Below are 27645 nucleotides of genomic sequence, written 5' to 3' on the forward strand. Positions count from 1 at the left end.
ACTTCCGCTGCTAATCAATGTGTCTCATCCTCATCCCTGCAACAACTCGGACGGTGGTCCTCCTCCGCTTTCTCATCCTACAATCGTCCGGACCTCAGTGCCGTGCTGGCTATCCAAAGGTCTCTCCAACCTTAAAAATTGGTACGTATGCATATAACTGGTGGTGGTTCTTAGCACGTCAGCACGTATGTTCGCCCCGCGGCTCATGTTTATTCTTGCCATGTCTAACCCTGTATGTCCAGGTCGTAAACCTTCGGGTCTGTATAAATGTGTCCCTGCTAAGTCAGGTTGCCCCGCACGTCCGGGACGCCCCGCTCGTCCGGGACGCCCCGTACGTCCGGGACGCCCCGTGCGTCCGGGACGCCCCGTGCGTCCGGGACGCCCCGTGCGTCCGGGATGCCCCGTGCGTCCGGGATGCCCCGTGCGTCCGGGACGCCCCGTACGTCCGGGGCGCCCTGTATGTCCGGGATGCCCCGTACGTCCGGTACGTCCAGGAAGCCCTGTATGTCCAGGAAGGATGCCTGGGAGGCATCAGTACGTCTAAATTCCCACATGTATTAACCTCTCATTTTCATCCATAGATTTCCACTGCATCCCACAAGGTAAGATTTCTTTACGTTCAGTACTTCACACTTCACTTCTTTTGGGGGTTCATCGGAAACGGTTCTTTCCCTTCCCGAATGATGTCCTACAAAACCTGGGCCTAATCGCAATAACACCATTTAATTCACTTGTTATAAACTGTCATCATTATTTTTCATTTATATAATGTGACCGATAATAAACATGTATTCCATACATCACGTCTCTCCTGATTGAAATGAAGCTTAGCGCAAGTTCAGGCAGGAAGACCTATCACTCTGTATTGCACGTCATGGCAATACTCGCTCCCTTCACTAGATGACAGGGAGCGCCACTCCTGAGCTAACCTATCACTCCCCTCCATTTACAAGCCTAATTATCGCACCTGTTAATCCCTCTATATATGCTCTCCCCTTTTCTATCATTTGTCTTCCAGGTGTCAACGCGCAACCCTCCTCCACCCCTTCGCCTCCTGCTTCCAACTCAGGGCCAAGCTTAACCTTCTCCCTTCCAACCGGACCTAACCACTTATCACCACCACCAGTGTCTAGACCCAGGGGGGTTCATCGGAAACGGTTCTTTCCCTTCCCGAATGATATCCTACAAAACATGGGCCTAATCGCCAAAACACCATTTCATTCACTTGTTATAAACTGTCATCATTATGTTTCATTTATATAATGTGACCGGTAATAAACATGTATTCCATACATCACGTCTCTCCTGATTGAACTTAAATTAGGAGTGCTCCTTCATTTAACCTTTAAGAAACATTGTCACTAAACACCCCACAATCACCTTTCTTGAAGCGGCAACAAAACAACAATACACAAGTACAGTGTAAATGCACTGTAGCAGCTATGTCACACATCCGCTCAGCCTTTTACAAACCAGCCTTGGATCGCTCATAGGAGTTATTTATGTCAGTCAGTGTGTGTATTTAACAGAAACAAAGGCACAAGCATGAGGCTGCACAACCCTGATTCTGAGCCAGTTTCTTGTTTTCAGTAAAAGCTTACTTGGTACCACTCAAGCATAAAAACAGCGTAAACATCTCCACTCTCTGAATATGGTCAAGGGGAAGCATCATACTGTAAGGGAGTGTGCTGTAATCACAAATGTAATGAAGCTTTTCAATGAGAGGTTCAACAAAAACATGCAGGAAGAACAGCCATGGGGCTCAGCCACACAAAGTTATTAATTAGATTTCTAGCACAGACACCACATCTACAAGATTGTTGTTCATGTGATTTAAAAGAGAACAACTGGGAGAATAGACATGTCTGTCATGATGATGAAACTGATTAACTGATGTTGCTTTGGGGAATCTCTCTTACATGTGTGTTAGAACACGTTTCACAGTTTTTTTCACTTTGGCAGTTAACGGTCACCGGTGTGAAAACATAAACTCTGGCGTGTAATGTAGGTTACTAGGGTGTTTACAGCAAGCAAGTCTGTGTGCATGTTTAAACTGTAAACATGAGATATGCAAAATCGGCAAACCGCCTGGATTTACTTACTGAATTCTATTACACACAAATGAGGCATTAAAGCAAACACATTCAAATTCATCTGCAGGTGAGTCTCCTGATTACAACAACGACACAAAATTATCTCCAGCTTGATCTACAGTTCAGCATAAAAAGTGTGTTTAAAAATGTGCATGTAACATCTGTTTTTCAAAGAGCTGGAACAAAAAAAAAATCAAGAAACAATAATAATGTCACTGAGGGTTTCCCTGGAGCATCAGTTGATGAAACTTTAACATTACGGATGAAGAGTGATTAATTTGAATCACCATGACTATGGACTAATACTCTGTGAGACAAAACATTTTTTTAATGGGCCTTGAATAACATTTCCACAGCATTTAATGACTGTGTGTTTTTTCATTGTCTAATATGAGTGAACGCACACTTGAATTAATACCCTCTAATGTTCTCATTACAGAGCGGTGAGAGGAAAAGATCTGGGCAGCTTGCATTTAGGGACGGAAGCCCTTATTGGAAGGTGCATGAGAAGAGCCCTCTCAATGGTATCTAATGCTATTTATTGTAAAAGATGAGGAGTTCAATCATGCTATGATGAGAGTTTATAATGGCTCTTAGAGTGAAATAAGACATATTTGTACTCATTGCTTCTATAAACATGCCATAATTATTCACTGCCGCTACCAGGCTGAAGGTATAATGCCAGAGATGTATAGCCCAATTGTTAGAGTCCGAGATATTCATCAATCCTCTCCAAAGCCGTGGTGCCACAGTGCTCGAGATAGGCTCCAACGGCTGAATGGGGATCAGGGGGTGAGCCTCTATGCATTGGGGCTGAGGTTTAGAAATCACACCCCACAGCCAGCCAGCCCAGCCCAATAAACACACCGAGTACAAGACTGGACATTACCCTTCATGAACCATAATCATAACAATGGAATTTAATATCACTTCGTGTATTAAAGAAAATACACTAATCCCTATAAATCTTCCGTAATGAGAGAGAAGAAATCCTAAGACTGTGATATTTCCCCTCCCTTCACCCCCCAAGATTTTAGGCTTTCAACAGGATTCCACTAGCTTAGCCGCAAATCGCCTCACTGCTGTGCGATACCGCCATATCCGCTAAGAATGGGGTGAACACACAATCTGGCACACATCTATAGGCACATAAACACAACTCACAAATCTTATTTGACTTTGAGTGATGCTTCCTGGAAATGTCCTGGTTGCTGATGGTTCTCACTTCTCAACCAGGAGAGCAGCTGGTGATGGTGCCATGAATCAGGCTGAATCAGCCCGGCCAGAGACAGGCCAAGGAGGACTGAGAAGATGAGCAGCAGGGGAAGATGAATGGCCCGGAGAGAAAACCCTCTCTGTTCAATGGCTCGCACAAAGCGTTAAAAGAAACATGAGCATATGGCTGCTGTTCTCAGATCTTAAATGTTTTGTTAGTAAACTACCCAGGTCAAGGTCTTCAAAAATTATAATGAACATATAATGACACGCAGGAGCTATGTAACATTATTCTCATGCTGCTCTAAGAGAGTCCAACTGAAATGAGGCAGGTACATGTTTTCACTGAAACAACGGTTGTAAACACAATCCGATGGCCTTAATTAATCATGTTTAATCAGACAGATGTGATAGCATCACATGAAACCATGACTCCTCCATATGCTACTTGTTTGGAGCAAAGTTTGTAAACTAACTAATTACAATGCTCTCACAATGAAGCCACTCTCTCGACAGATGTTTGTCCATTAACCTGCGGAACAATTACTTTAACATCGTGTGAAAAATCACACATTAATGATGCCCTCTTTGCCACGGAGAGTACCCCCTGATGGAGTCTTCCGTTTTTTGCACTAACTTGTATTTAGGAGACATTATATAATAGATGCAATTTGAGCTTTTTTGAAAAACAAATGTGTTGCTGTAATGATTAATGGGGAAGTAAATGTACATTTGTCAACCGGCTTTTATGTAAGAATAAAACAATGAAATATGATGTTTGTCGTTATAAATAAACATTCACTAAGGACTGGGATTTTCTTATGCAATATTGCGTAAAAGCCTCTTGATCATATGAACAAAGTGTATAAAATGTATGAATATCATTCATTGTAATACCAGAACAAATCTAAGACAAATGGGAACCCACTTTTTCTAGCCATAATTCTTTTTTTTAAGTTTTCATTTGATGAATTATTGTTTATAAGTCTGTTTGATAAGTGAGTCACTTTCTGGCTGTGTATCTATCAATGCTCACTGGACATTGTTCAGAAGATGCGTGTCTTCAAGCAGCTAGTCTGTCAGCAGCCAGATTGTGTGTTGCTTTGTTCAATTGTTTTTTGAGATTCAATTGTGTCTGAACTCAGTGTTTCTCTCTTTCTCTCTATCGGTTTATTGTCCTTTCTTTGCTCACATTTGCATAAACACAAAATAATTTCACATTAAAAGCAATATAAAGTCTAAAACAAAGATAGGTGCAAATAGTCAGCCATAATAAAAAAACAAAACATAAGCTTATCAACAGAAGGCATACAGATGTAACCAGAATTATAATATGTATCAACTAGACTGGGCTATGTGAATTATTTGTAAAAATAATGACATGCATGTAAACAGTGAACTTGAGTGATCGTGCTGCCTTTTGAATACAAATTCAGAATAATTTAAATCATAGGTGAAATATACAACGACCCACGCTCTGAAAACGTTGTCTGCATTAATCTGTCCATGAAATATGAATGATGTTGAATGGTATGCCCTTTTCCAACAGTCAGATAAAGGTTTATTGAAGGCCAAACTGAGCAGGATAGAGGTTGCCATGGCTGCAAGTGTGAAAAGGGCATCTGATCTGACTTCTGACCAGTCAATTCATCTTGGAATTGCAATTTTCTTTTATCAAAGGTTCAGTACTGATTCAAAATTAATTGCTGCATATAAAAAGAAGAAAGGAAAGACTGATATTGTGGGGAGTTGAAACGATTTGGAAAAGTACAGTAATGCTAGAGTCTTAAGCTTAAGACTGCCACAGTGGATGATGGGTGAATATTAAAGATGGATTAAAGTCTGAATATTAAGTTTGCTTGGTTGGAGAGAACAACTATTATTAAACAAAACAACATATAAAGACTTAATTTCTCCATGATTTCACAGATGATTAAATGTAAGGCCACGCCCTCTTCCTGCTTGGAATGCACATTTCAACAATGAGGATTCAAAAACCTATTAAATGATTTGTTTTAAAAGATAAATTGTGCTTATTGTTTTGGGAACTATATTTAATAGAACATCCAAATGATAAGATAAAAAAAAATGAATAGTGGGGAAATTCATCATCCCTAGAACAAAATAATAAATCTTGTGGACACTTGTTTTACCCAGCTACAGTGAGATAGCTGGTATGTTGTTGAAATTCGGTAGGATGAACGATGGCAATATTATGCAATACTTAATTGCTCAGTTAGCAACTCTAATACATAAGCTTGATTTTGTATTTTGAAACATGTGTAATCTGGTGATACTAATTGACAAAATAAAAGACATTCAATTGTTATAGGATAACAATTAAAAATACAACATCATCCTTTATTTGTGTACAGTATCTGCGTCTGCATACATTTTACATATTTTTGGGGGTGTTTATGTTCCATAGCTTGCGTGTTTGAGAGTAACTGACAAAGCAGGACACTTCCCTTATTTAAGCTTACTACAGGGATGATGTGGGTGTGGGGATTTATTTCACATTGCAACAAACAATGGTAAAAAGTCAATATCAATGCCATTTTAATAGAAACACATTTCCTGCTGCCTTTCCTCACTGTATCCAACCTATCTTTGAAGTATCATATCCCCCTCGAACCTCCCCCCTATTATTTCCCACATATGCCTCTCTTTTAAAACAAGGCAGGCGGTTTCACACTCTAATCGCAACTAATTAGGACAGGTCGGCTGGTACATTTGAACAGTATCCCGAACAGTGTCCCTCCATGCTCTTCCTCCTCCTCTCCCATCAACCCTCTCTCTCTCTCCATTTCCTCGGACAGCCCTATCAGTGGGTAACATCTCCCCACACCACTGCTGCCTGTCTGTTTGTGATAGCGACCGTGGCAGTCTTCTCCACAGAGGCGAGCGATGTGCTGCCAGCCTCTCCGCTGGAGCCAGACAAGCCAGTACCAACGTCTGCTACAGGCGCGTTAGAGCATCAATTAATCGCCATTTAGAAGTGGTGAAAAAATGCATTTGATATACTTAAGGTTAATTAATACGTTGCTACTGATTTTGCAGGGCTAATTAATCAATTTAAGACTGGTCCCTAGTGCAAAGATGTCCAGATTAGGATGTCTAGAAGGAAACATACTGCAAATAATGGAAGAACATCAATTACAAGCATGGACATGGGGAGCTTAATGGTTGTTCTACCAATTATCATTAACACAGGAGAGCATAAATAGAGAAATTGATGGGAAATACGTAGAAGTAAGAAAAAACCATGGGAAAATTAAATACATAAAAAGGTGAAAGAAGTGTACACTGACTGTAGGATAATAACCAATTGACTTTAAAAACGTAGGACCAAGAAAGGTTCTGGGAATCTTTGGGACTTGAATTACATGCTTTGTGCACTTGTAGTTTTGTTTATACTGAGCCAGAGAATGAGGCTGCAGAGTACTGGTAGGCAAGCACAAAGAGCTACATAGAGTAATTGGGAGGGTGATGCTTGGAGAGGAAAGAGAGGACTTAAAATGGGATGAAGGAGGGAAGGGTGGGGTGATAGAAAGAGACATATAAAGTAGATGTTAAGTGCTGAGATGTGTAGAAAATAAACCCTGCAGGAAAACTACCCCAGGAACAGTGACAAATGACAAGCTCACTTTTCCTTTTCTTTGTCAACTGATAATGGACATACTTTTGTGCTACTGGTGTATAGTAAATGTGTATTCAAATGGGGAGCTACATTAAATCAGAGATATCAATACCTGAAAGTAGAGCAGCACATTACTGCATATTTTGTGTTTCAGTTTTCATCTATTTTTCTTTTTAAAAAGCCGAATTAATTAGCTTTAAAATGACTATGATCAATTACATGGCTGTACATGATCTTAGCAAGTAGCAGATGGGACTACTCTGGAGCTTACCACGCACAAGGTGACCATCTTTTTATTCATCTTCAACTGCAGGAGATCATACAACATCTGAAACAGATGAAATTATAATCTGAGAGCAGAAAATCTAATCCTAATAATGTTTTCTCTTGTAAATATGGACTCATAGTGAGGCATATCTGTTGCTTTGGAGCATTCAACTGGTATCTTTGCAACTTAATAAAGATGAACTGGAACACTGCCAAAGCGATGTTCAACACCTCTCACTCCTCATCACTGCTCTTGCACCATGCCTTGGCCTTCTGCCCCTGCCCTCCCCCACATTTTAGCTAAACCCACATGTTATTGGCTAAACATGCTGCAGCCAGTTAACTGTCTAATCTCACATCAATTGATTTCCCCAAACAGGGAGAGGTGGAGAAGTAGAACGAAAGTTGTGTGAGAATAAATGAGAGGGCAGTAGTGAGTGAAAAACAGGCTGAGGCAGGTTGCAGCCTAAGTTTCTAGCACCATCGGCCTTGTGTGTGTGTGTGTGTGTGTGTGTGTGTGTGTGTGTGTGTGTGTGTGTGTGTGTGTGTGTGTGTGTGTGTGTGTCTTTATTTGTACTTGTGCAACAAACTTTGGTTTGTGGGAGACCATCAAAAGAAAGCTGATCGAAGATAACACACAGGAAACAGAAAGGTAGATGGACAGGTTGGAGTTGGCACTATCAGGCAGTTTTAGTAAACACCAACCAACAATGTAGTATTGGACAGGTTTTACAGACTACTGACCAAAACATTCCTAGCTCAGTTTGTCATGTATTTTGTTTGTATAAATGTGATTATTTCAGTCCCTCACGGACAATTAAATAGTAACATCTTCAAAATGAGAAACATATGGAGCTTTTAATTGGCCAATTGCTCTTGCCAACGTGTGTGGCTTTTTTTATGCTAAAAAATGCTATCTAGTCAGACATGCATATTGCAGCACAGAGTGTGCAGTACAAATTGTCATTGTCCCTCCGCAAAGACTTAAACAGCCCTTCTGTTCCCTAGATGAATAGCACCATTACACAGAATCCATGTTCAGTATAGCACACTATACTTCTCGATCCAGTCAGTGAGATACATACTTCCTCCTGAGACTTTAAATCTTTATTTCTGTGGGAATATCTGTTTTGCCCAGCAGGTAATGGCCCACACCAAGGAACATGAGTGGATGAAGCTGCAGTGAGAAATGTACCATACCTCCTCCTGTTCTGTTACTTATTTCTGTACCTATGTATAATCTTGGCTTTCTTGCTCCTGTGAACCTGCACTAATCATGTGAGGCAGCTGGGGTGAGTAGGACTGTAACAACCCATATCTGGGGAGTTATTGTTCTACACATGTCATGTGTAATCTGCCCGACCCATAGTGCTTAGAATAATTATTCATATTTAATCACCACACTACGAAGCTACATCTCCTGCCGCTCACTAAGTCATTTTCCATGTTCCATTATCAAAGTTTCAGAGACGGGTGCTCAGGGAAGGGGGACTAAATGGAGAGGTTGAAGAAGTTGGGCTTATAAAAACATAATGGGCTTGTCTGCTTTGATAAACTGAGGACGTGTATATAATGCACACACACACACACACACACACACACACACACACACACACACACACACACACACACACACACACACACACACAACACACACACACACACACACACACACACACACACACACACACACACACACACACACACACACACACACACACACACACACACACACACACACACACACACACACACTAAATGAGAAAAGTGCAAAGAACAAAGTAGAGGACAAGAAGTAGCCCAGTATAAGTTGAGATTGTGAGCGCTGCGATGTGTTCAGGCAAGTCTGGAGCTCAATCGTTCAAACAAATAACCTCAAAAAAGGATTGATAGTCATTTGGTTGAAGTTTGTCTGGCTGGCACATCATCTTTCATTTGTCATATAGTCATATATAAGGATGAGAGCTCACCTTGCTCCAAAGGCGGTGGTTTCACTCCTGTAGCCTTCAACTTGAGGGCTTCTTTTGCAGACATGTCACAGCAGGAGCCTTTGTTGGTGTCCTGGTCACTGTCAGCCTGGTCACTGTCACCATGACCACTGTCTCTGAGGCTTGCTCGCTCTGGGTCTTTAAAGGTTGAACTGCTAAACACATTACGAAAAAAGGGAGAACAAAAAAAGAGATTTGTGAATTTGCTCTTTCCTTTTTTACAACTCAGAGAAAATGTAGAGACAGTATGAAACATTGATGAAAATCCCTGAAGGCTTAGGTAAAACAAGAAAAAATTATATTGATGGGATTTGGAGATAATAAAAACATTGTACCAGCCAGATGAAGATGAAATAAAAAGCAACACATCTTCTGTGTGATTATATTGTATGTATTATAGAGAATACCTAAATAAATGTACATGCTCTTTGTCTCCATGCTATGAAAACATCTTTTTAATAATCTAATGTAGTTGCTGATGCTATAGTACTCTGTTTGGAGTATTGAAGAAAATAAAACAAAGGTCTGAGATGTAGTGATTGGTATAGATCTCAACCCTTACCTTTGAACAAACTGTTGTCTGCTACCCATATAATTAGGCTCAGTGGGGAAATTGTCCGTCTGTGGAGAAGAAAGAGAGAAAAAAAAAGTATGTAACAGGCTCTACAGGAATTATTCCTGCTGTGAAACAAGATCTCCCAGTGACATATGATTAATTATGCAGAAAGAAATGTGGTAGAGACAGAGTAAGGGTAAATACAATACTGGGGATGTGAGCTCTATACCGTTTAAGTTTGAGCATTTCATTAACCACATAAAGAAATCCAATTAGGCTTTCCAGAGTAAACCGCAGAGCTGACCACCAAATCTGGCAGAAATGATCAATAACTGACAGTAGTCTTGATGAGTATAGAAAACTTGTCAGCCAACCATCTCCAGACCAGATATTTTATTGCAATTTTCTAGTTCCTTTCACAACAATTCTGTGAGAATCTGTTGACTGTGACCCTCGACATTCTTGTTTTTCTCCATAAACTAAGATATTGTTGGTTGGAACTGGGGCTTTTATATGAACCATGTGGCGTTTATTCCATATGGGGGGCTACCTTATCACACACAGGGAGCTTCATGCTATGTGAATACTGTCCATGCTTGTGCACACAAAGACACGCTAATACCCTAATACTGAAGTCTTACAGTACTTAGACAGCCTCACAAATAAACAGTATGCTGTGTATGACAAAATGCATCAGCAGGGTTTCCCACACATAGACTTTACTTGGGCGGGTCCGCCCAGGTATATTAACGGCCGCCCAAGTATATTTCGCAACCCATTTAGTTTTGTTTTTTGTTATTTAATTTTTTTTTTCTCGTCCGCGACCACAACTCCATCTGCGATCGATTAACCTGTGGACAATGATCCCTCGCTCTACGCCTCTTGTACCCAGTCATGGACTGATAATCGGGAGGACCGGGGGGTTTCATGACAGTGGCCATGATAGTAAAATATGCATGAATAAAAAAAAAAAAGTTATCTAGGGAAAAAAAGGTAAGATACACTTTTAAAACTTGTTGAGAGCTAAAACGAGTCTTAGCCGCTGCCTCAAAGAGGAGCAGGGGGAAAGGAGCAGGGGGGAGAGGAGGGAGACAGGAGAGGCTGATTCAGGGGCCCAGACACACTCACAACTATAAATGAACCAAAAATAAATAAATAAACAAGTTTCAGTGTTTTTTCCATATTGGGTATGGTATGTTATTGGTTATGGCCATGTTCTTATGATTTTATGATTATTGAAATGTACACAGTTCTGTTTCATATAGGTGTTCCCATAGATCTAGTCTCTTTATTTTCCCCTGATGCATTTAACTCCAAAATAAAATAAAAAATCTTACCCGGACCCCCCTAGAGGATTTGAGGTCCACCCCTGCTTAAAATCACATCGATAGGTTCCTAAATACATTTACAATTGTTTTTAAATAGTAACCCATGTCCATATGTTTATTTGTGGGTGGTAGATTTAAACTAAAGGGCTAGCTGTTCACTCTGCCATGGCATGAAGGGTCTGCTAACAAGCGACCAACAGAAAGGTTAATGTTGTTGCACGTCACAAAGTCACCTCAAACCCCTCTCCCCCCCCGCCACCAGCACCCCCCCAAGTATACTTCAGGTCTGTGGGAAACACTGATCAGTTTAATGGAACACTGGTACAAAACCTAAAATGCATAAACGGCACAAACACTCCTCAGCACTGTACGCAGTAGTGCATTACAGAATGGATCAATTACATGGGCGCTGGAAGTATTGTCTCTCTCTTCTTAATTATTTCAATAAGATATATGAGGGGTTTGTAATCTTGTCATTTGATCTAAAAGGTCACTAAGATCCCTGTTTCTTTCTGGCATTTACAAAAGTGGCTGTCAACATTGCTAATAATGAGAATGCAAACATGTAAAGACACAGAGAACATACGTACGGATAGTATGAAACTAATGTGCTTACATTTTTACTCACAAACCTATAGGAATAATAAAGTATGTTTTGGGTAAAGTCAGGAATTGTGGTAACTATTGGCTTCTAGAAATATAGCTTTCATTCTGTTGTTGTGGTTTTCATCACAGTAACACAAATAATATCCCTATGTAGTGCAACACTCTGTTCTGAATTGATAGCAGTAAAATGTCATGTTTAGTGAGTAATGTGTCCTTCTGCCAGGCTTTTTCACACACACAGCTTGACTCACAGTCGATAGAGTATTTCAATGTCATCCGTGCTCTGCAGTGGCACAGTATGAAAAAAGGGTGTGTGAAGGTCAGACAGGCCACCCCAGTCTTTTGACCTTCCATGTTTTTGCCAACACCTTTATCTCTACCTAAACACTCTTTTCAACTTTAGCCTTCGCCAAGATTAAAAGAAAACACCCACAGAATGTATCAAAGGCTGAAACTTGACCATGGGGTAAGAGAAGAATAGATGTTAGAAATTGTTTGGCATTGAAATTATAACAGCCTGAGTTTCTCAAAAAGAAGGGTTGGAGGTCTTTATATTAATGTCCTTGGATATGCTTGAACTCAGCTGTTGGAACTGAATTTGATCAGAATGAAAGTGCAAAAAATAGCCCAAAAAGTTTTGCTTGATTGTTATAGGATTCAATTTACTTTATGCACCTGTGCACATAGAGCAAATAACACATTGAGAGAATGTGCACGGAATTTGTGTTATATAACAATAGACTGAAGGTATCTTTTTTATGGTTTACCATTAAGGAAATAAACTTAAAATAGTAAAAGGTAGACTGTTCTTTGATAGTGTGTAAAATAGAAATACAGCAATGAATCCCGTAGCTTGGTATTCATGAGTTTTGTCTTACCATAAAGAATTAACATGCATGTCGCTCAGTTCTACAACAATCTACTGCCCCCACCCCCTACATGCCAATAAAAAGCACATTACACCACTTCATAGAAACCTCTTTCCTGCCAATTAGAGTCCAGGCTGATCTTAAGCTTCCATCTCTTCCTGTCTGTCTATAACTGCCCAGCCCTTTCACTACAATGGGCCACTTTCCAATTAATGGATCGATAATGGCCAGTATGAGCTGCTTTGTACTCAGCCAGTCAGAGCCCACAATGGATACAGGATAATTTGAGGGGGAATGATGCATACAATCTAGATGTCCAGTCGTTTCATTATCATTATTAGACACTGAATTATACAGTTCATACATTCATTTAGCAGTGCAAGTTTCATTGAGTTTTTTAATGTTGCATGCTTGCAATTCTTGCCTTCTAATTTCCTGTTGTGGGGCATCTTGAAATGAACTGAATTGAACTGAAGTTAATTGAGCGTAACTAAACTAACCTAAATTCAAATGCATCATCTTTATATTTAAGCCAAAATAATATCCTGAAATATGACATTTGGAATACAAAGGTTGACAAAAGTACCAAACCTTTTAAACAAAAGGTACATTAATCAGTTCGTGGTCACTGAACTGCTTAAATATCAGCAAAGGTTAATTTCATTAGCAGTCTTGTGAATGAGAATTGCAAAAGCTCATTGATGAATTGTACTGAATGATTGGTAATTGTATCAAGTCCACCTAGCAAGTCCACAAAGGTCAGAGAGATACTGAGTACGATGAGCTGAGTAAGTGTAAAAAGCTGCACTCTATTCTGTATTCCCATTGAGACCCTAAGACTGACCGAGCAGACAGCAGGACGATTGAGACAAATGGGACGAGCATATTGGTTTGCTATTCTACTCTCAGGCCTTGGTGTATTTTGGGGCAGCGCTGGTGTCTAAGGGGCTTTGTTGGTGTGTATTAGTCTATTGTGTACCTGATGTACTTATATGATTCAGTTTTCTTCAAGGTTGTGTCTTCCTGGTCGAATGTACTTATTGTAAGTCTCTTTGGATAGAAGCGTCAGATAAATGCAATGTAATGTGTACATGTGTGTTTGAATTGTAGGTAGGGGTTGGGGAAAAGGACAATTTGCAGCTTCTCTTTTACACATCATTGGACAGCTCTCTTTTATTTACAGGAATGCAAGTACACCCCCCCCCCCCCCCCCCCCCCCCCACCTACATGCATTTGTCCTTTACTGTCTCCCAAAAACACCTACACTCACTTTGTATGTATGCTTGTGAGTGGTTCCAAATGCACCATAACATTGTCAGTAAGCCAACAAGAAATATAAATGCTTTTTTAACTATTTTGTGCGTGTGTGTGCCGTTACCACCAAGGGAACTGTAGTTTATTCCTCTTGGAAAACTGTCACAGTAGCACAGCAACAGCCAAATAGGAACGAAGGGTAGGTAAAGGATAAAACTGAGGAATTGACCTTATAAGAAAGAAGACAGATTGGTATAGTTGAATGCAGCAAAAGCAGGAAATGAAAGAGGAAAACAAAAAAAAGGTGAGTAATACGGCAAAGTGAAAGGATGATAAAGGAAGCAAGGGAAAATGGGTGGAGAAACTGGACAATAATTAGACTGCATTGATTACCTCGTGGCTGAGGAGCAATTGTAAGTGATCAAATCTAATTAGATGGTCCTATACATCTTCCTGGAGATAACCGAGCAATCAATCAATGGGCTTAAGTGAACTTAAAGCCATGGCAGTCTGCTGCCTACTAAATATCTTCCACTATCTTCCAAATAACTTACAAGAGGTCAGGTCCAATGGCATTTCTGAGAAATAAGGAAGTGCCATTGTTGCCGGTAAATGGTGACTTCAACATAGAGATTTCAACACAGCAAGGACTTACCAGCCTTGGTGAACTTGCTATATATTCTGTACCAATCAAACATGAGACTTAAATAACAAAGATTTGCAATTTAAAGTGGACCTATCATGCTATATTTGAATAATATATTGTAGGGCCATACCTATATAAAACATGTCTGTGAAGTTTTTTTTTCAAAATACCAAACAGATCATGCATTTTAGCCATGCCTCATTTTGCTCTATTTGCTGTATTCCAGCCCTGTTTTTGCAAGGGCTGATTCTGTGGCAAATGAGCTGCAGCTGACCACGCCCCCCTGCAAAGGAGGGGGGCGAGGCACGAGCATCATGTTACCATGCTGTTACCATGCTGTTACCATGCTGTTACCATGCTGTTACCATGCCACGGCAACCTCTCATTCCCCTGATAGGTGGAGAGTTGCCCATATAGGCGGAGCTCCTCGTTCCTGCCGTCAGAGATATTTCAAATCTGTATCAGTCTGTATCAGATCCGTTGCAGCCCCGTTTTTAGAGATTTGGGTATGGAGGAAAAGAGAGAGGGTTGTGTTTTTTGACACTTGGTGAGTTCCCTGACACACTGGGGACACATATTCCTGTATAAAAGACGTACAAAAGTGCATTTTGCATGATAGGTCCCCTTTAAGGTGACGTGATTATTTGGACGTTGTTAATGCCATAGTGATCAGTCATTTAAAGTATCTATCTTACTGAAAAGGCTTTGCTCTATTCCCCATATTTTAAGTCGCCTACATCTGCATGTGTAAGAGTTGTTGCTGGAAATATTGACACCGTTTTTTTTTTTGTAGAACTACTATGTGGCATTCTGTTGGAATAACAAGCTGGTGACTCAGGCATCTCTGATAGGATAGTCTCATCATACTCTATAGTTTCATCTTGTTAATCACAGTTTGCCATAATTCATCATTTATAAAAAAAAACACATTACTTCTTTATGTGTTGTGTTCTTGTTCATTTTTTAGGGAATAGGGCTATGTTTCATTAAACAGTGCTAAGTAACAAAACTTGTACATACGGTTGTATAAACCGCATGACCTCTACATTGCATTTTCAATGCTCACCAGCAGAGACACAATATTCATAATTAATTTGCATCCCCTCAAATTGATTGTCTATTATTTTGGTTGACCATATATATATATATTTGAGGTGCCCAGTGGAGCATCAATACCTTAGTGGCACAACTTTCCATTTGTACTATCAACCATGATAAAACCTGATTCATAAAGTGAGAAAAAAAAGGCACAATAGTTAACTTAATCTAACCACACACTGCGTAGGATACTTAATTCATCGATAGGTGAAAAGCAAAAAGTAAAAGACAGAAAAGAAAGAGTGCACAGGGCAGAGGGAGGGCTGAGGTTGTACTTGCCTCTTTTAATAAAAAGAGACGAGACACTACTTCAAAGCTGATTTCCTTCAACCTGCTCGGTTACTGATACTTTAATATTCCTTTTGAGAAAGCACATGAGCAAGCATGGATATCGTTTTTTCTTTGTTCTACAAATTACTTCGTTGGTCAAAATTCTAAGGCAGTTACCTTATGTACAATTGGGATAGCTGGATTTGCATTGAAGAGTCTATCAGTGTGTATTGAGTTTTTGAGGTTTGCAAAGAGACACTTTTGTAGAGTACATCCTTTGTAATTGAAAGTAATTTAGTCACCAAAATTCATTGACACAAAGTGCACAAAGTGCCTGAAAATAAGACTCGATGAACCATCACCACCACCCATCAAGTCAGAGAGGTGGTCAATAAAGCGTTGGTAAATTATGTTCTTAAGCCTTTCATTATCCCCTTGAGATTGAACGGCGTAAAAAATCTTAAAATGCATTCCTCTTAAGAGTGTGTATTTTTCCTCTATCACTATTCACACACACACACACACACACACACACACACACACACACACACACACACACACACACACACACACACACACACACACACACACACACACACACACACACACACACACACACACACACACACACACACACAATTACAGGTGCTAGAGATCTTGCAGTCTAGCCTATTTTATGATGCATGAAAAATCAAATGATGGGCTAAACTAAATCTGGCATAAAGAAAATGGCTCAGGAGGTTTGTCCTAATAAGCATATAGTATTACAGAATCATCTGTTTACCAGAAAATAAATATCTCCTATGCATGTAATTGATGTATTAATGGGCTGATTAAGCTATTATTGAATGAATCATGCTTATCAGACAAAAAAGGACAACATTACCCATAAAACGTTATAATGTTGACCAACATGCCCTCGGGTAAAGATTACAATAAGCTGCCAACTTGGAAACAGACAACTGTCGCTCGATGCTAGCACACTGGCAAACTGGATTGTTTTGCACTACATGTAAATAATAAAAAGGAATCTGACTGTGACCCATTTTACAATGGACCTGCAGTTTCAGATACATATCATTTAAGTGGTTTAGTTGAGGAACTCATACCTTTGAGATGGAATACATGAGTTTCTGTTTTCCCATATTTACCAAAGTTTTAACAAGATGTAATGATAGTTTCAGCTGGATAGAGAAATTCAAATCATCTGATGGGTTTATGCTACAATCCTTAAAAAATGAGGTACTTAAGAAGTTTGTTTTCTAGTTTTGGATTTGCAACACATAGGGATGTGGTGCCCGTGGACTTGTGAGTTTCAGTTTTCTGATAGTTTACATTAGTATATACATTATAATGGAATACAGGGTGAGAGTAGACAACTTTTATTTTTTCAATCCTTTTCTCTTCCAGCTTCTGCCCAAATTAATGTTTTTAAGTCCCCAGGTAAATGGCAAAAAGCACACTCATTCGAATTTTACTCAAGTAATGCAGGGCCGGGTACATTTGCTATTATCTTCTGCAATATTATGTATGTATGTCTGCAGTTTCTAACAGCATTATTAAAAAAGAAGAAAATAAAACAACACTGACAACAATTCAGCAGCAAGACTCAGCTGCCATTTCAGAGGGAACCTTTCTACTCAGAAGAGGAAGCACAAAACACAAGAAGGCACGTTTGTTCTCCTATCAACACAATCTACATCTGTGGCAGTTTAGCCCCAGGAGTAAATGATAAATGTGTCTTTTGGCATGTACTCTAACACAAAAAAAACCCAATAGAGCAGTTTGTCGGTTCTCTTGAAATAGGAGTGTTGTTTTCCATACCTACGTTTTTTGTAGACACATTTAACCAGCTGGAGTGGGTATCTTACTGCTGGGACCAGTCTTGTGATTATTTATAAAGGAAATATTAGGGAAAAAGACAATTGGATTTGGAGTCAGAGAGGACTTAACTTGATTTTACATGTTTACATGTTGAAACTCTGAAGAAAGCAGTAAAAAAGGAGGTAAAAGATCACGTATGTGATCTTGGTTTGTAAGCTTCTAATCATTCAGTACTTGCTCATCAAAAGTTACAATGGCTTTGCCGGTAACTGAAGTCTTGAGTCAGCACTGACCTCCCTTCACCCTCATTAATCCAAAGCCAACTCAGCCCAAAAGTCCAAAGCTGTTACAGAGCTAACAGACCTGTCGTACTGTGCAGACAAGACATGCATGTGTACATTTAAACAAACTACCTATTGGGCAAAGTGCCTATAACCATAGCTCAAAACAATAACTTCCATAAAAAAAAAAGATATATATGTCATTTTGAAAGTGGTATTAATCAAGGAGAAATCTAAGTCTCAGCAAGAAAGTTAATATATTTACAAAATGTAAAATATGTTTTCCTTTAAGATCTATATTTCTTCTTTTCAGTGGAATGTATACTAATAATTAGAGATTTCCTCAGAATTAACATTAAATTGTCGACTGGCAATCATTACAAAATGCAATTGAACCAAAGTCAAATAGGCAAGCAAATTATTCAGCATATTTGTTTGCAGCCCTTTTAATGTAAAGATTAGTGCCATTAACTTGTTAAAAGACACCGTTATTAAGCTTTCAAACTGATATTTGTATGCCCTCTTATGCAGTATTTTTTATCAAATTCAATCAAAGAAGGACACATTTTATAATTTTGTTTTTAAACAAACAATCCACAAGATGTTGTCTATTTGCAGATTAACAAGCGAGAAACTAAGGGTGAACAAAAACATTAAAGGACGCAATTATTCCATTTGAATGGATGGAGAAATAACTGTTCCGTGGATGAAAGGATTTGGGATATTTCCCTAATGCCAAGAACCGAGGAAAGACGCGTATATATAAACACAGAAACACGCAGAATGCATGCACACATACAGCATGTTTAATATCAATACATGCACTAGTGAACACACACACACACACCTGGGTTCTTCTTCTCTGTGTCTGTATGCACACACACACACACACACACACACACACACACACACACACACACACACACATTACCCCTCTCATTCACACTCTCTCACACACACACACACACACAGACACACACACACACACACACATTACCCCTCTCATTCACACTCTCTCACACACACACAGACACACACACACGAAGCTGCGTATTTTTACTTCAAGGTGACCTATCTGCTGTATATGTTTCAGGTCAGAGGTATCTGAGCAAAGGATGGGCCAGAAGAAAGAGGAATACAATAAGTCGGTATACTGTATATACACCTGGGTAAAAACTGACAGAAAAGGCTTTGGGATAATGCTCTGTTGTCAAAGTGTTGGACGCCAGTTCTTCTGGCTCTCTTTTAAGTGCGTCTATAGTGCATTAAGTATCTGTCAGACCAGCTTTACCATTAATCAGCTAGCCCACAGAAGAAACAATCGCACATAATCTCAAGCTCTAAACCCAGCTGACCTTCTCTTCAAATGCACAGATAAATCCCCCTTCAAACCTCAGTAATTTAAAAAAAAAACACACACACACTAGGCCAGAGCGCTAGTAATTTCTTCTTCCCTGCTATCCCTCCCCTGCAGTCCATCTGATTGTTTTTTCCCACAGCAGCACCCATGTCTCTCCAACTGGGAGTACATTGACTCAGCATGTCAACATGACCTCAAAGAGGACGCAATTTCAGACAATCTGTGTTGGGAGAGGGGTTGTTTTGTCCCATCAATCTGTTAATAGGAAAGGAGAGGAGGAAAGAGGAAAAGAGGAGAAGGGCAGAATATATGGGTTCCATTCGTCATCCCAGCAGTGTTGAGTGTATACTGTAAATAGCAAGATCTGTTCAGAGTTATCAGTGAGCCAACGCTTCCATCGTGGTACTTCATTTAAGACTGTGCTCAGATCAATATGGCAGACATATACACTCTGTACTGTTGACAAGATAATCTCATCATTATGAATTTGGCTTGGGTCGTCAGTAACATGAGGAATTGCATGGCTTATCTAAGATGACAAGAGCAGAGAGACAGAAAGGGAATCCTAAAAGGAAAAGAGTTAGAGCAGGAGCGGGGGGAAGAGAGAGAGCGAGCACAATTATTTTTCTTTTTTTTAATAAACAATGCTCAGAGCGATAGATAATGAAATACAGTATTTTAGTACCAACAGAGGAAAAATCAATATGAAACGGAGCAAACCGGCAATTGATCTCAATGCTAAAGGCCCCAAAAAGATTTCTCTCCAAGACATAAACCCAGTGAGGGGCCAATTGAGTACATCTGTGTAGTGCAATAGAAAAAGATGAGACCGGCCAAATATACAATTTTCAATACAGCATTAGCACTCAACATGGCCACTGCTTCCCTGAAGAGCAGACACAGTAAAAGCATTTGATGACAAATGTTTTGTGCCCGCATTGCCCGTCACTTGGTGGGCCTTTTTGTTTAGGCAATAACATCCAAGAGTGCCGACTCATTCACCTCTGTTGCCACAAACACATAACAGCCACTACAAAACACAGTGGCTTTCAATTCTCTTGAGAAACACATAGGGCTTTAGACATGGGAGTCAGATTTCAAACTGTGCTGCAGGAATAAGCAGGGGCAGAAGTGACGGTGAGATCTCTTATGGACCCATTTCTCAAATTGCAATGCAAATGTGATTTCTGGAATAAGAAGGGACAATGAACTGAAGTGGTTGTATGTGGTAGAAGAAACCTGTTCTATAACGCCTCGTTTTGGCATGTAGTTAGGTGACATTAGAGTAAATTAGATGGTATTCATGGTATATCCCTCCAATCAATTAATCACATTACTGATGAAGCTGAAGAAGTGCTGAACTGTAGAAGGCAAGGACGAAGAGAGAGAGAGAGAGAGAGAGAGAGAGAGAGAGAGAGAGAGAGAGAGAGAGAGAGAGAGAGAGAGAGAGATTCTCAGGGAGCAAGGGATAAATCATTTCTCTTATACTAATGAGATAGAAGGTGAGAACAGATTCACATAACTCATTCTTTGAGCTGCGTGTTGTTTCTACATTACATGCCTGGGGGGCACAGTGAAGGAAGATGCGGCAGAAATAAAAGCTCTCTCACGTTGGACTGGTGCCAAGACACAACAGAGCCAGTTCCACTTTGTTTGACTTTGAAAGTGTTTGATTTACAGCAAGGAGACCCAGCTGCTAGGAGTTCAAAGAATACATTGCCGTGCCATGTACGCCAATGTAGCCCTCTGTGCGCTGTGTATCTCAGCGCACATTACCATGGGGTCACTCCTATATATATATATACACCTATTTACTGCTGCAGCTTCCTGCTCAAAATGCTAAGTCTAGAGACCCCAGGAGGGATCTAAGAGCCCTCAGGGGGCAGGCGGCCCCTACAGGGAAGCCCATTCCAATCTGAGGGAACCAGCAAGACCTGTGCTTCAGAGCACAGCTGGTGGTAGCACAGGTGCATCAGTGCGAGTGCAAGTACACACGCACACACATGGCAGCTACATCTTAGATTCCTCCACTGTGAAGGTTATGTTTTGTTCTCTTGTTTTTGTGACCTCTGTTGATCCTAGGTTCCTTGTGCTTGAGTTGTTTCAGCACAATGAATACCAGCAGCACCAAGGTAAATGCTTTAAAATCTCCTGGGGGCATGCACAGACTGTTTTGTCACTCTCTTCTTTTTCCTCTATAGTACAGCGTGTATCGGAGGAGTTTATATCAAAAAGAAAACACCTTACAGTTAAGGACTGATCCATCTTGTGTAGGCGTTCACTTGAAATGCAACATACATATGGGCACTCACAGGATCGGCCAAGGTCAAGAAAACAAGACACACTGTCAAATAGGAAAAATAAGACACAACAAACACAAATGAATAGCGGAAAACATAAGTCACAAGGCTCACGGTAGCAGAATAGAAAAATAATATGGTAAGTCTTATAGGACCTGATCTGTAGGCCACATCAAACCAAGCTAAATAATGGCCTTTGCTACTTAACAAAAAGACATGACAGTGTGACATGATATTTAGAAGTTCAGTGTCATTGAATTAGGGGAGTTCTGATCGTTCACTTCCACTCCATCGCAAACACACTCATGCGCTCACAAATGCACTATTACTCCAAAGCAAATGTCCACTGACAATCCGGTCTTATTATCGTGCCCATGTCATCTCCAATAGGCTGCTTCCTATTCAACCAAGTAAATTGGTTTAATGTGTCCGGGCAATCTGGCTATCACAGAGGTCAACTCATGTTCTCATATCCTGTCTCTTTCTCTAAACTCGAAAAAATAAAAAACCCTTTGTTTCCCTGCTTTGCCAGGTCGAGAGGTCTGTTGAAATAACGAAATTATGCAGCTCAGATAAGTGCTGTGTCAAAATGAATGAATGAAAAACAGCTGGTTGAAAGGATTTGTAGTGGCTGATCAATAAGACCAATATAATGCATACATATATGTTGTCTTCAGTTGCCTAACATCTATCCATCCCTCTATCTCTACAGTTTTTCATCGATTTAAGTTTGTCAGAACTTACATGGGGAACCGTTTTTAGTGGTAGGCATCGTCAGGGGCCTTTATTCAATTATTTAGCAGGGTTACTTGGAATTTTCCCATTAATAAAATATGTACTACTACCACAGCTATGTCGATCTGAAAAAAAATGTCTTGTGTACTTCCACAAGAAAATGAATAACTAATTGTGTAAATCTTTGAAGAATCTGTATCGTTAGTCCGTTTCAGGGAAAAAGTGTTCAGGGAAAACATCAAAAGTGAGGGTAAAGATGGAGACATTAGTGTTGTTCATTAATTCAGTTTTTCTTTTCAAAACCTAAAACATGGCATTACCATATACTGTAGGTGTTGAAAGAGAAGATGAAGATTAGTCTGCACTTTCACTCATGCTGCCACTTATTGCAAACAGAGTGAGGTAAATTAAATGCTCAAATTATATTTTAATCATAACGTTACTAGTAGTTTCACACTTACGGCCCGTCCACACACAGGCATGAAAAAAATATTTCAAAGCTTCGCCCATTCACTTGAATGGGGTGACGTAGAAGATTTTGAATCTTCGCCGAACTGCATTGTGGGGAGCGGAGCATGGCTGAGCATCAAAAGTTGAGCAATGTTCAACTTTTGATGCTCCCGATGCTTTCGAAGCTGGCATCAGCCAATCAAATCCCGTTTATGCAAATCCCGCCAGTACAAGCGCTAGCCAATCAAACCGCGTGCAAGCTGGGAGAGCCAGACCGCAGTTCATTTCCTCATATTCCAAACGAGAAAGTAGCGGTAGCAAATCACCCGGTTCTTTCCGACCAGAACTATTTACCGGGATAAAAACCTGAGGAACCAGGCATGGAGGGAGGTGGCAGAGACAGTGGGTAGGTTTTCGCCTGTTTGGGGATTTTATATCCAGTTTACTTCGTTTTAACATTGCTATTGCTTTGTATGTCGGGGGCGGGAGATTCATGTGATTGGTTGTTGGTCGCGTTGCTCGCAAAAAATCGCCAAGCTTCAGACACGCCCAGCATCAAGATTTTTCAAGATTTTTTTCATGCCTGTGTGTGGACGGGCCGTTACTCTGTGTTGCCTCTGATGTTTATCGTGACATATTCTGCTTCCCTCTGATTTGTCAAACATTATGACTTATTAATGAAAGAGGGTGCAAATATAGCTGCAGTTTTCTGCTGTGTGTTAGTCTTTGCTACAGCTTCAAGGCATTCTGATGCCTCTGTAATAAAACAAGCCTCTCTGCAAACTGAAATACAACTAATGGCAGATAATAAACTATTACAACATTCAATGACAACATTTCTATATTTTAGCTGTAGTAGATACAGACATAATTTACTGTTCCTTCCCCAGAGCAACACTCTGTGGTCTAAATACACTTCTTCTCAGTTGCATATATCATTTGAGCTTGGGGGAGATGAAGAAAATAAAACGTCCTATTAATAATTCAGAATTTCAGCATGTAGTGTTATGTACAGTAGCCGCAGGTTTATTTGTGGAAATATGTAGATACACCCTCGGGAGAGACCATTTTTTTTTTTAAACTGGCATGACCAAATAAAATAAATCTGGCCTTGTGACTGAGAAGAGATCAACTGGGGGACAAAATAACACAAATTACAAACAGCTTCTTAAACTGTCTCTCATTCCTGTAAATGAGTGTTAAGACTGACTGCATCTAGTTGCTGAGCTGCTCAATCCTGTCAGCAAGAGGGCTTCAGTACATACAGGTTTACCAAACTCATTCCATAGAAAGCTTCAGAGGAAAGCAGTTATCTAAAGATGAAGGGAGAGGGGAAGAAATGAAATAAAGAGCGCTTTTCTATTCATTGCCTCAGTGGCCACTGAAGTGTGGGAGCAATTTCAATACAATATATAGCGGAGGCTTTGATAAGACTTTTTCAGTAGAATCCTTAAAAACAGCCAAAACCTGGTTACATGTGCATCTGTGTGTGTTTATGTGCAAGAGTGTGTGTGGGTTTGTGTGTGTGTGTTTCTTGGAGGAAGGGTGTTTCAAGGTTCGGACAAATGCAAGATTGTCCTGCTCATAAAAGAGAGGGGCTCTGTCACGGTGCCTGCCAGCTAAAGGCTTAAATCACATGCCGGGAATACACAATGACGTTATACCCCCACACACACACACAGCCACCCACACACGCATTTCCACACACACACACACACACACACAATATACCTAAATTATACAGAGTAAGACCATTCCTGGAAGCACCCATTTTCAACATCTGCTCTAGCTAAATTGTTGGCATGCACAAGCTCAACGTAAACAGATCAAAAGGAGTGAACATTTTATCTCCTATATTGCCTACCCACCATTTAAATGATCACAGTCACACCTCTTAACTTCTTTTTTTTAGCACTCAAAAAACAAAATGCATTCAATACGTTTATGGCTGCCAGTCATTTAAAGAATCTTTTCCGAGACCTTTGTTTAGTATGAATTCAAGAAAAGATAAATCAGCATAGCTTTTTCTAAAAAATGTGTGCATATTTTACATTTGATAAATTCAGTTTCTGTATTGTACATTTAAAGATTTTTATATAAAGCACTTGTAACAAAATAGTGTCATGTATACTACTACAGAATAAATATATTTATTTATATTCCATGCGTTGGTATTAATTGATGTCTGACATATTTGTCATTATAAGCAGCAAGAGCCTCACTACCAGATGACAAGAAACAGTGTTAAGTCAGCAGAGGTGTGCACATAACTTTTTTGCCCTGGTTCTCAAAGGAGCACCTGGAGATGTTGCTTAGTGCTCATCCTTAAAATGAAATAAACCGTAACTTTTGAGGGGGTCTTGACTTTATTTGCCAGACACACGGCACTGAACACACATGCAGAGGTGAACACAGACCACACATGCAGAGGTGAACACAGAACACACATGCAGAGGTGAACACAAGACAACATTAGCACGACCAGTAATCCTACAAACTGTCATCACTACCCTCCTGACTGTTCTCCTCTCTGTCTTCCTCTCTGTTCTCCTCATTGTTCTCCTGACTGTTCTCCTCACTGTTCTCCTCTCTGTCAGACATGGTAGCTGATGATGTAGGCGTACTACTTCCTCTCTGGTTGAGTCTGCGATTAGCTGCTTGCATCCACAAGTCAACAGTTGGTTTTGGGTCGAAAGTCTCTGTTGTCATCTTAGACAAGTGGATGTAATCAAATAAGTATGGGAACATAATCAATAACCTACCATAGCCAATAACAATTGAATGTAACTTATTTTATTTGTGTTGTTCATTCATATCTTATTTTACCTTAACATTTATTTATTTAAGCATTTTTTGTATCTCTCCAGTTCTAGGATGTTTTTGGTTACTGTCCTATAGTATACATTGGAATGATTTCAAACCTGTTTATCCCAATAATTATAAAGGAGTGCCTTGGAAATATGTGTTTACATAAATTGTGACCAAACAGTTTGAACTTAGACTAAAGTGAACTATTTAAACACTCAAGAGTCCTTTACCTCACTGAGCTGTAGTATCAGCCTCTCAGTCTGACTGGAGAGGACTCTCCCTCCATATCATTGTAGAAACATCTTCTTCTTACATCCATTAGAGCAGCTAGCACCAGATTCTAATAACAACAGCGCCGGTACCGGGCGGTGCGCCCTTCTCTCTCTCTCTCTCTCTCCCTCTCTCCCTCGCTCACACTCGCATTTTGGCTGTGAGCTGTGGGCGCCAGATAAGCCGCATGCGCACCTGCGCCCCAGTTATGTGCAGCCCTGACTATAGAGCCCCTTTTCTCCTTGACACCCTGATCTCAATGCTACCCGACACAAGGCAGAATGTCGCCACCTAAAGGCAACTTTTATAGCCTTTCAGACTCTTTGCCTCTGTACCACCTGCACCTTATTAACACGGATGGTCTCCTACCGAGACAGGATTCAGTTTAATTATAGTTTCATGGTGAATCAAATTACTACTCAAAACAAATCAATATGATAAATTATGGGCCATTTAAAAGTAATGACACAGGAGTCTTAGAATGTTTGCTGACAATGAGTGCAGCTTCTTGAAAAGATGGGAAGGAAGCAGCAGAGAAACTTATAAAACAAGTCAGTGGGCCACAGCCTGGCACAGCTGGTAACTCTAAAGTATTCAAGGGAGAGTGGGTGCAGAACAATTGACTGAAATCCCTTTTTCCTTCATATTGAAGAATTTGAGGCAGATTGGTTTTAACCTTGATTCTACACTAAGTAATTCCCTTCTACGCCTTAAGCAGAATTAGGCATCATTACGTATCATCTATCTCCTTATCCAAGGAATTCTCTTTAGAAATGAAATGAAGCTTTCCACTGGGCCGGGTGCTGGCACGGTGGTGACAATGATAAGGCCAGCAGAGCTCTGCTGATATGTTTATATTATTCCCCTCTACCACATAGAGACCAAGTCCAGCCTGTCTGCGAGTGCACCACTATAAAACATCATTAGAGTCCCGCAGCAGTGTGGAGAAAGACTGGGAGTTGCAGGCAGCTACAGTAGCCCTACTAGGTATGGATGAAGACAGTACACTAAGGTGCCCTTGTGAAACTGACTGAGCAGGCAATACACTCTCCTGCTTTATCCATGCCTTTATTTATTTTTCCTATTTAGCTTCTCCTCTCGTGGCAACCGTAGTGACAGATGGGCTGAGAGGCCTTGGGATCGATGGAAGGGGAATTCTGTCTTTGTTTCCTGACATTTTTCCCATAGCCACTCTCCTGTGACTCAGGTTACTTACTGTCCACACAAACGGAGTGAGAAGGCAGAAGCAGGGGAGGAAGGGAGGAAAGTGATACGCTTCTGTACAGATTCTGAAGAAACTTAATGCCTCAGGCCATCTCCCTCTACACAGGTTTCTGTTGAATAATACAACAGAGCACCCTGCACGTCTGATGCGTTGAGGGGACCCTCTGTAAACAAGACACTAAGGAATTCATTGTTTCCACACATTTGTTTCCCTTTGAAAGTGGGAGAAAAGTAAGTGCACAAAAAGGATATGCAACAGTCTCAGACAGTCTAATTCATCATCACTACTTTTATCAGAGAATGGAACAGAAATGATTCTGTTCCTTTGATTAGAAAGCCTTAACGGTCTTTGTGCTGACCCTTGCCCTATGCAGCTGGGCCATAATAGAAGCAGGGCTGAGACTGAGAGTGGGAACAACAGACAGTGGCCTTCCTCCCTGGTGGGAAAACGTCACATCTGATCACATTCCTCGTCACATCCACATCCAGCACAAATAGTGGGAGAGAAAAGACAGCATAATAGAGAGACGAATAGTTGCAGTTCAAAAGGGTTTAAGGGAGGA

General features: G+C 40.3%; 1 protein-coding gene across 2 annotated transcripts in view; it reads right to left on the reverse strand.

Annotated features, from left to right (window-relative positions):
* Positions 1-27645, reverse strand: part of pcdh17 (protocadherin 17) — a 55689-nt gene that overhangs the window by 22748 nt on the left and 5296 nt on the right. Inside the window, exons 3-4 of one of the 2 annotated variants that reach the window (XM_034219238.1) lie at positions 9766-9824; positions 9186-9355 (exon numbers count right to left, since the gene is read on the reverse strand). In XM_034219238.1, coding sequence (XP_034075129.1) covers positions 9186-9355; positions 9766-9824 — 229 coding nt within the window. Of the gene's footprint in view, positions 1-9185; positions 9359-9765; positions 9825-27645 lie in introns of both variants that reach the window. The other variant, XM_034219229.1, reaches the window with a different exon arrangement.

The sequence above is a fragment of the Gymnodraco acuticeps genome, unplaced genomic scaffold (assembly GCF_902827175.1).
Source record: "Gymnodraco acuticeps unplaced genomic scaffold, fGymAcu1.1, whole genome shotgun sequence".
Classification (NCBI taxonomy): Eukaryota; Metazoa; Chordata; class Actinopteri; order Perciformes; family Bathydraconidae; genus Gymnodraco; species Gymnodraco acuticeps.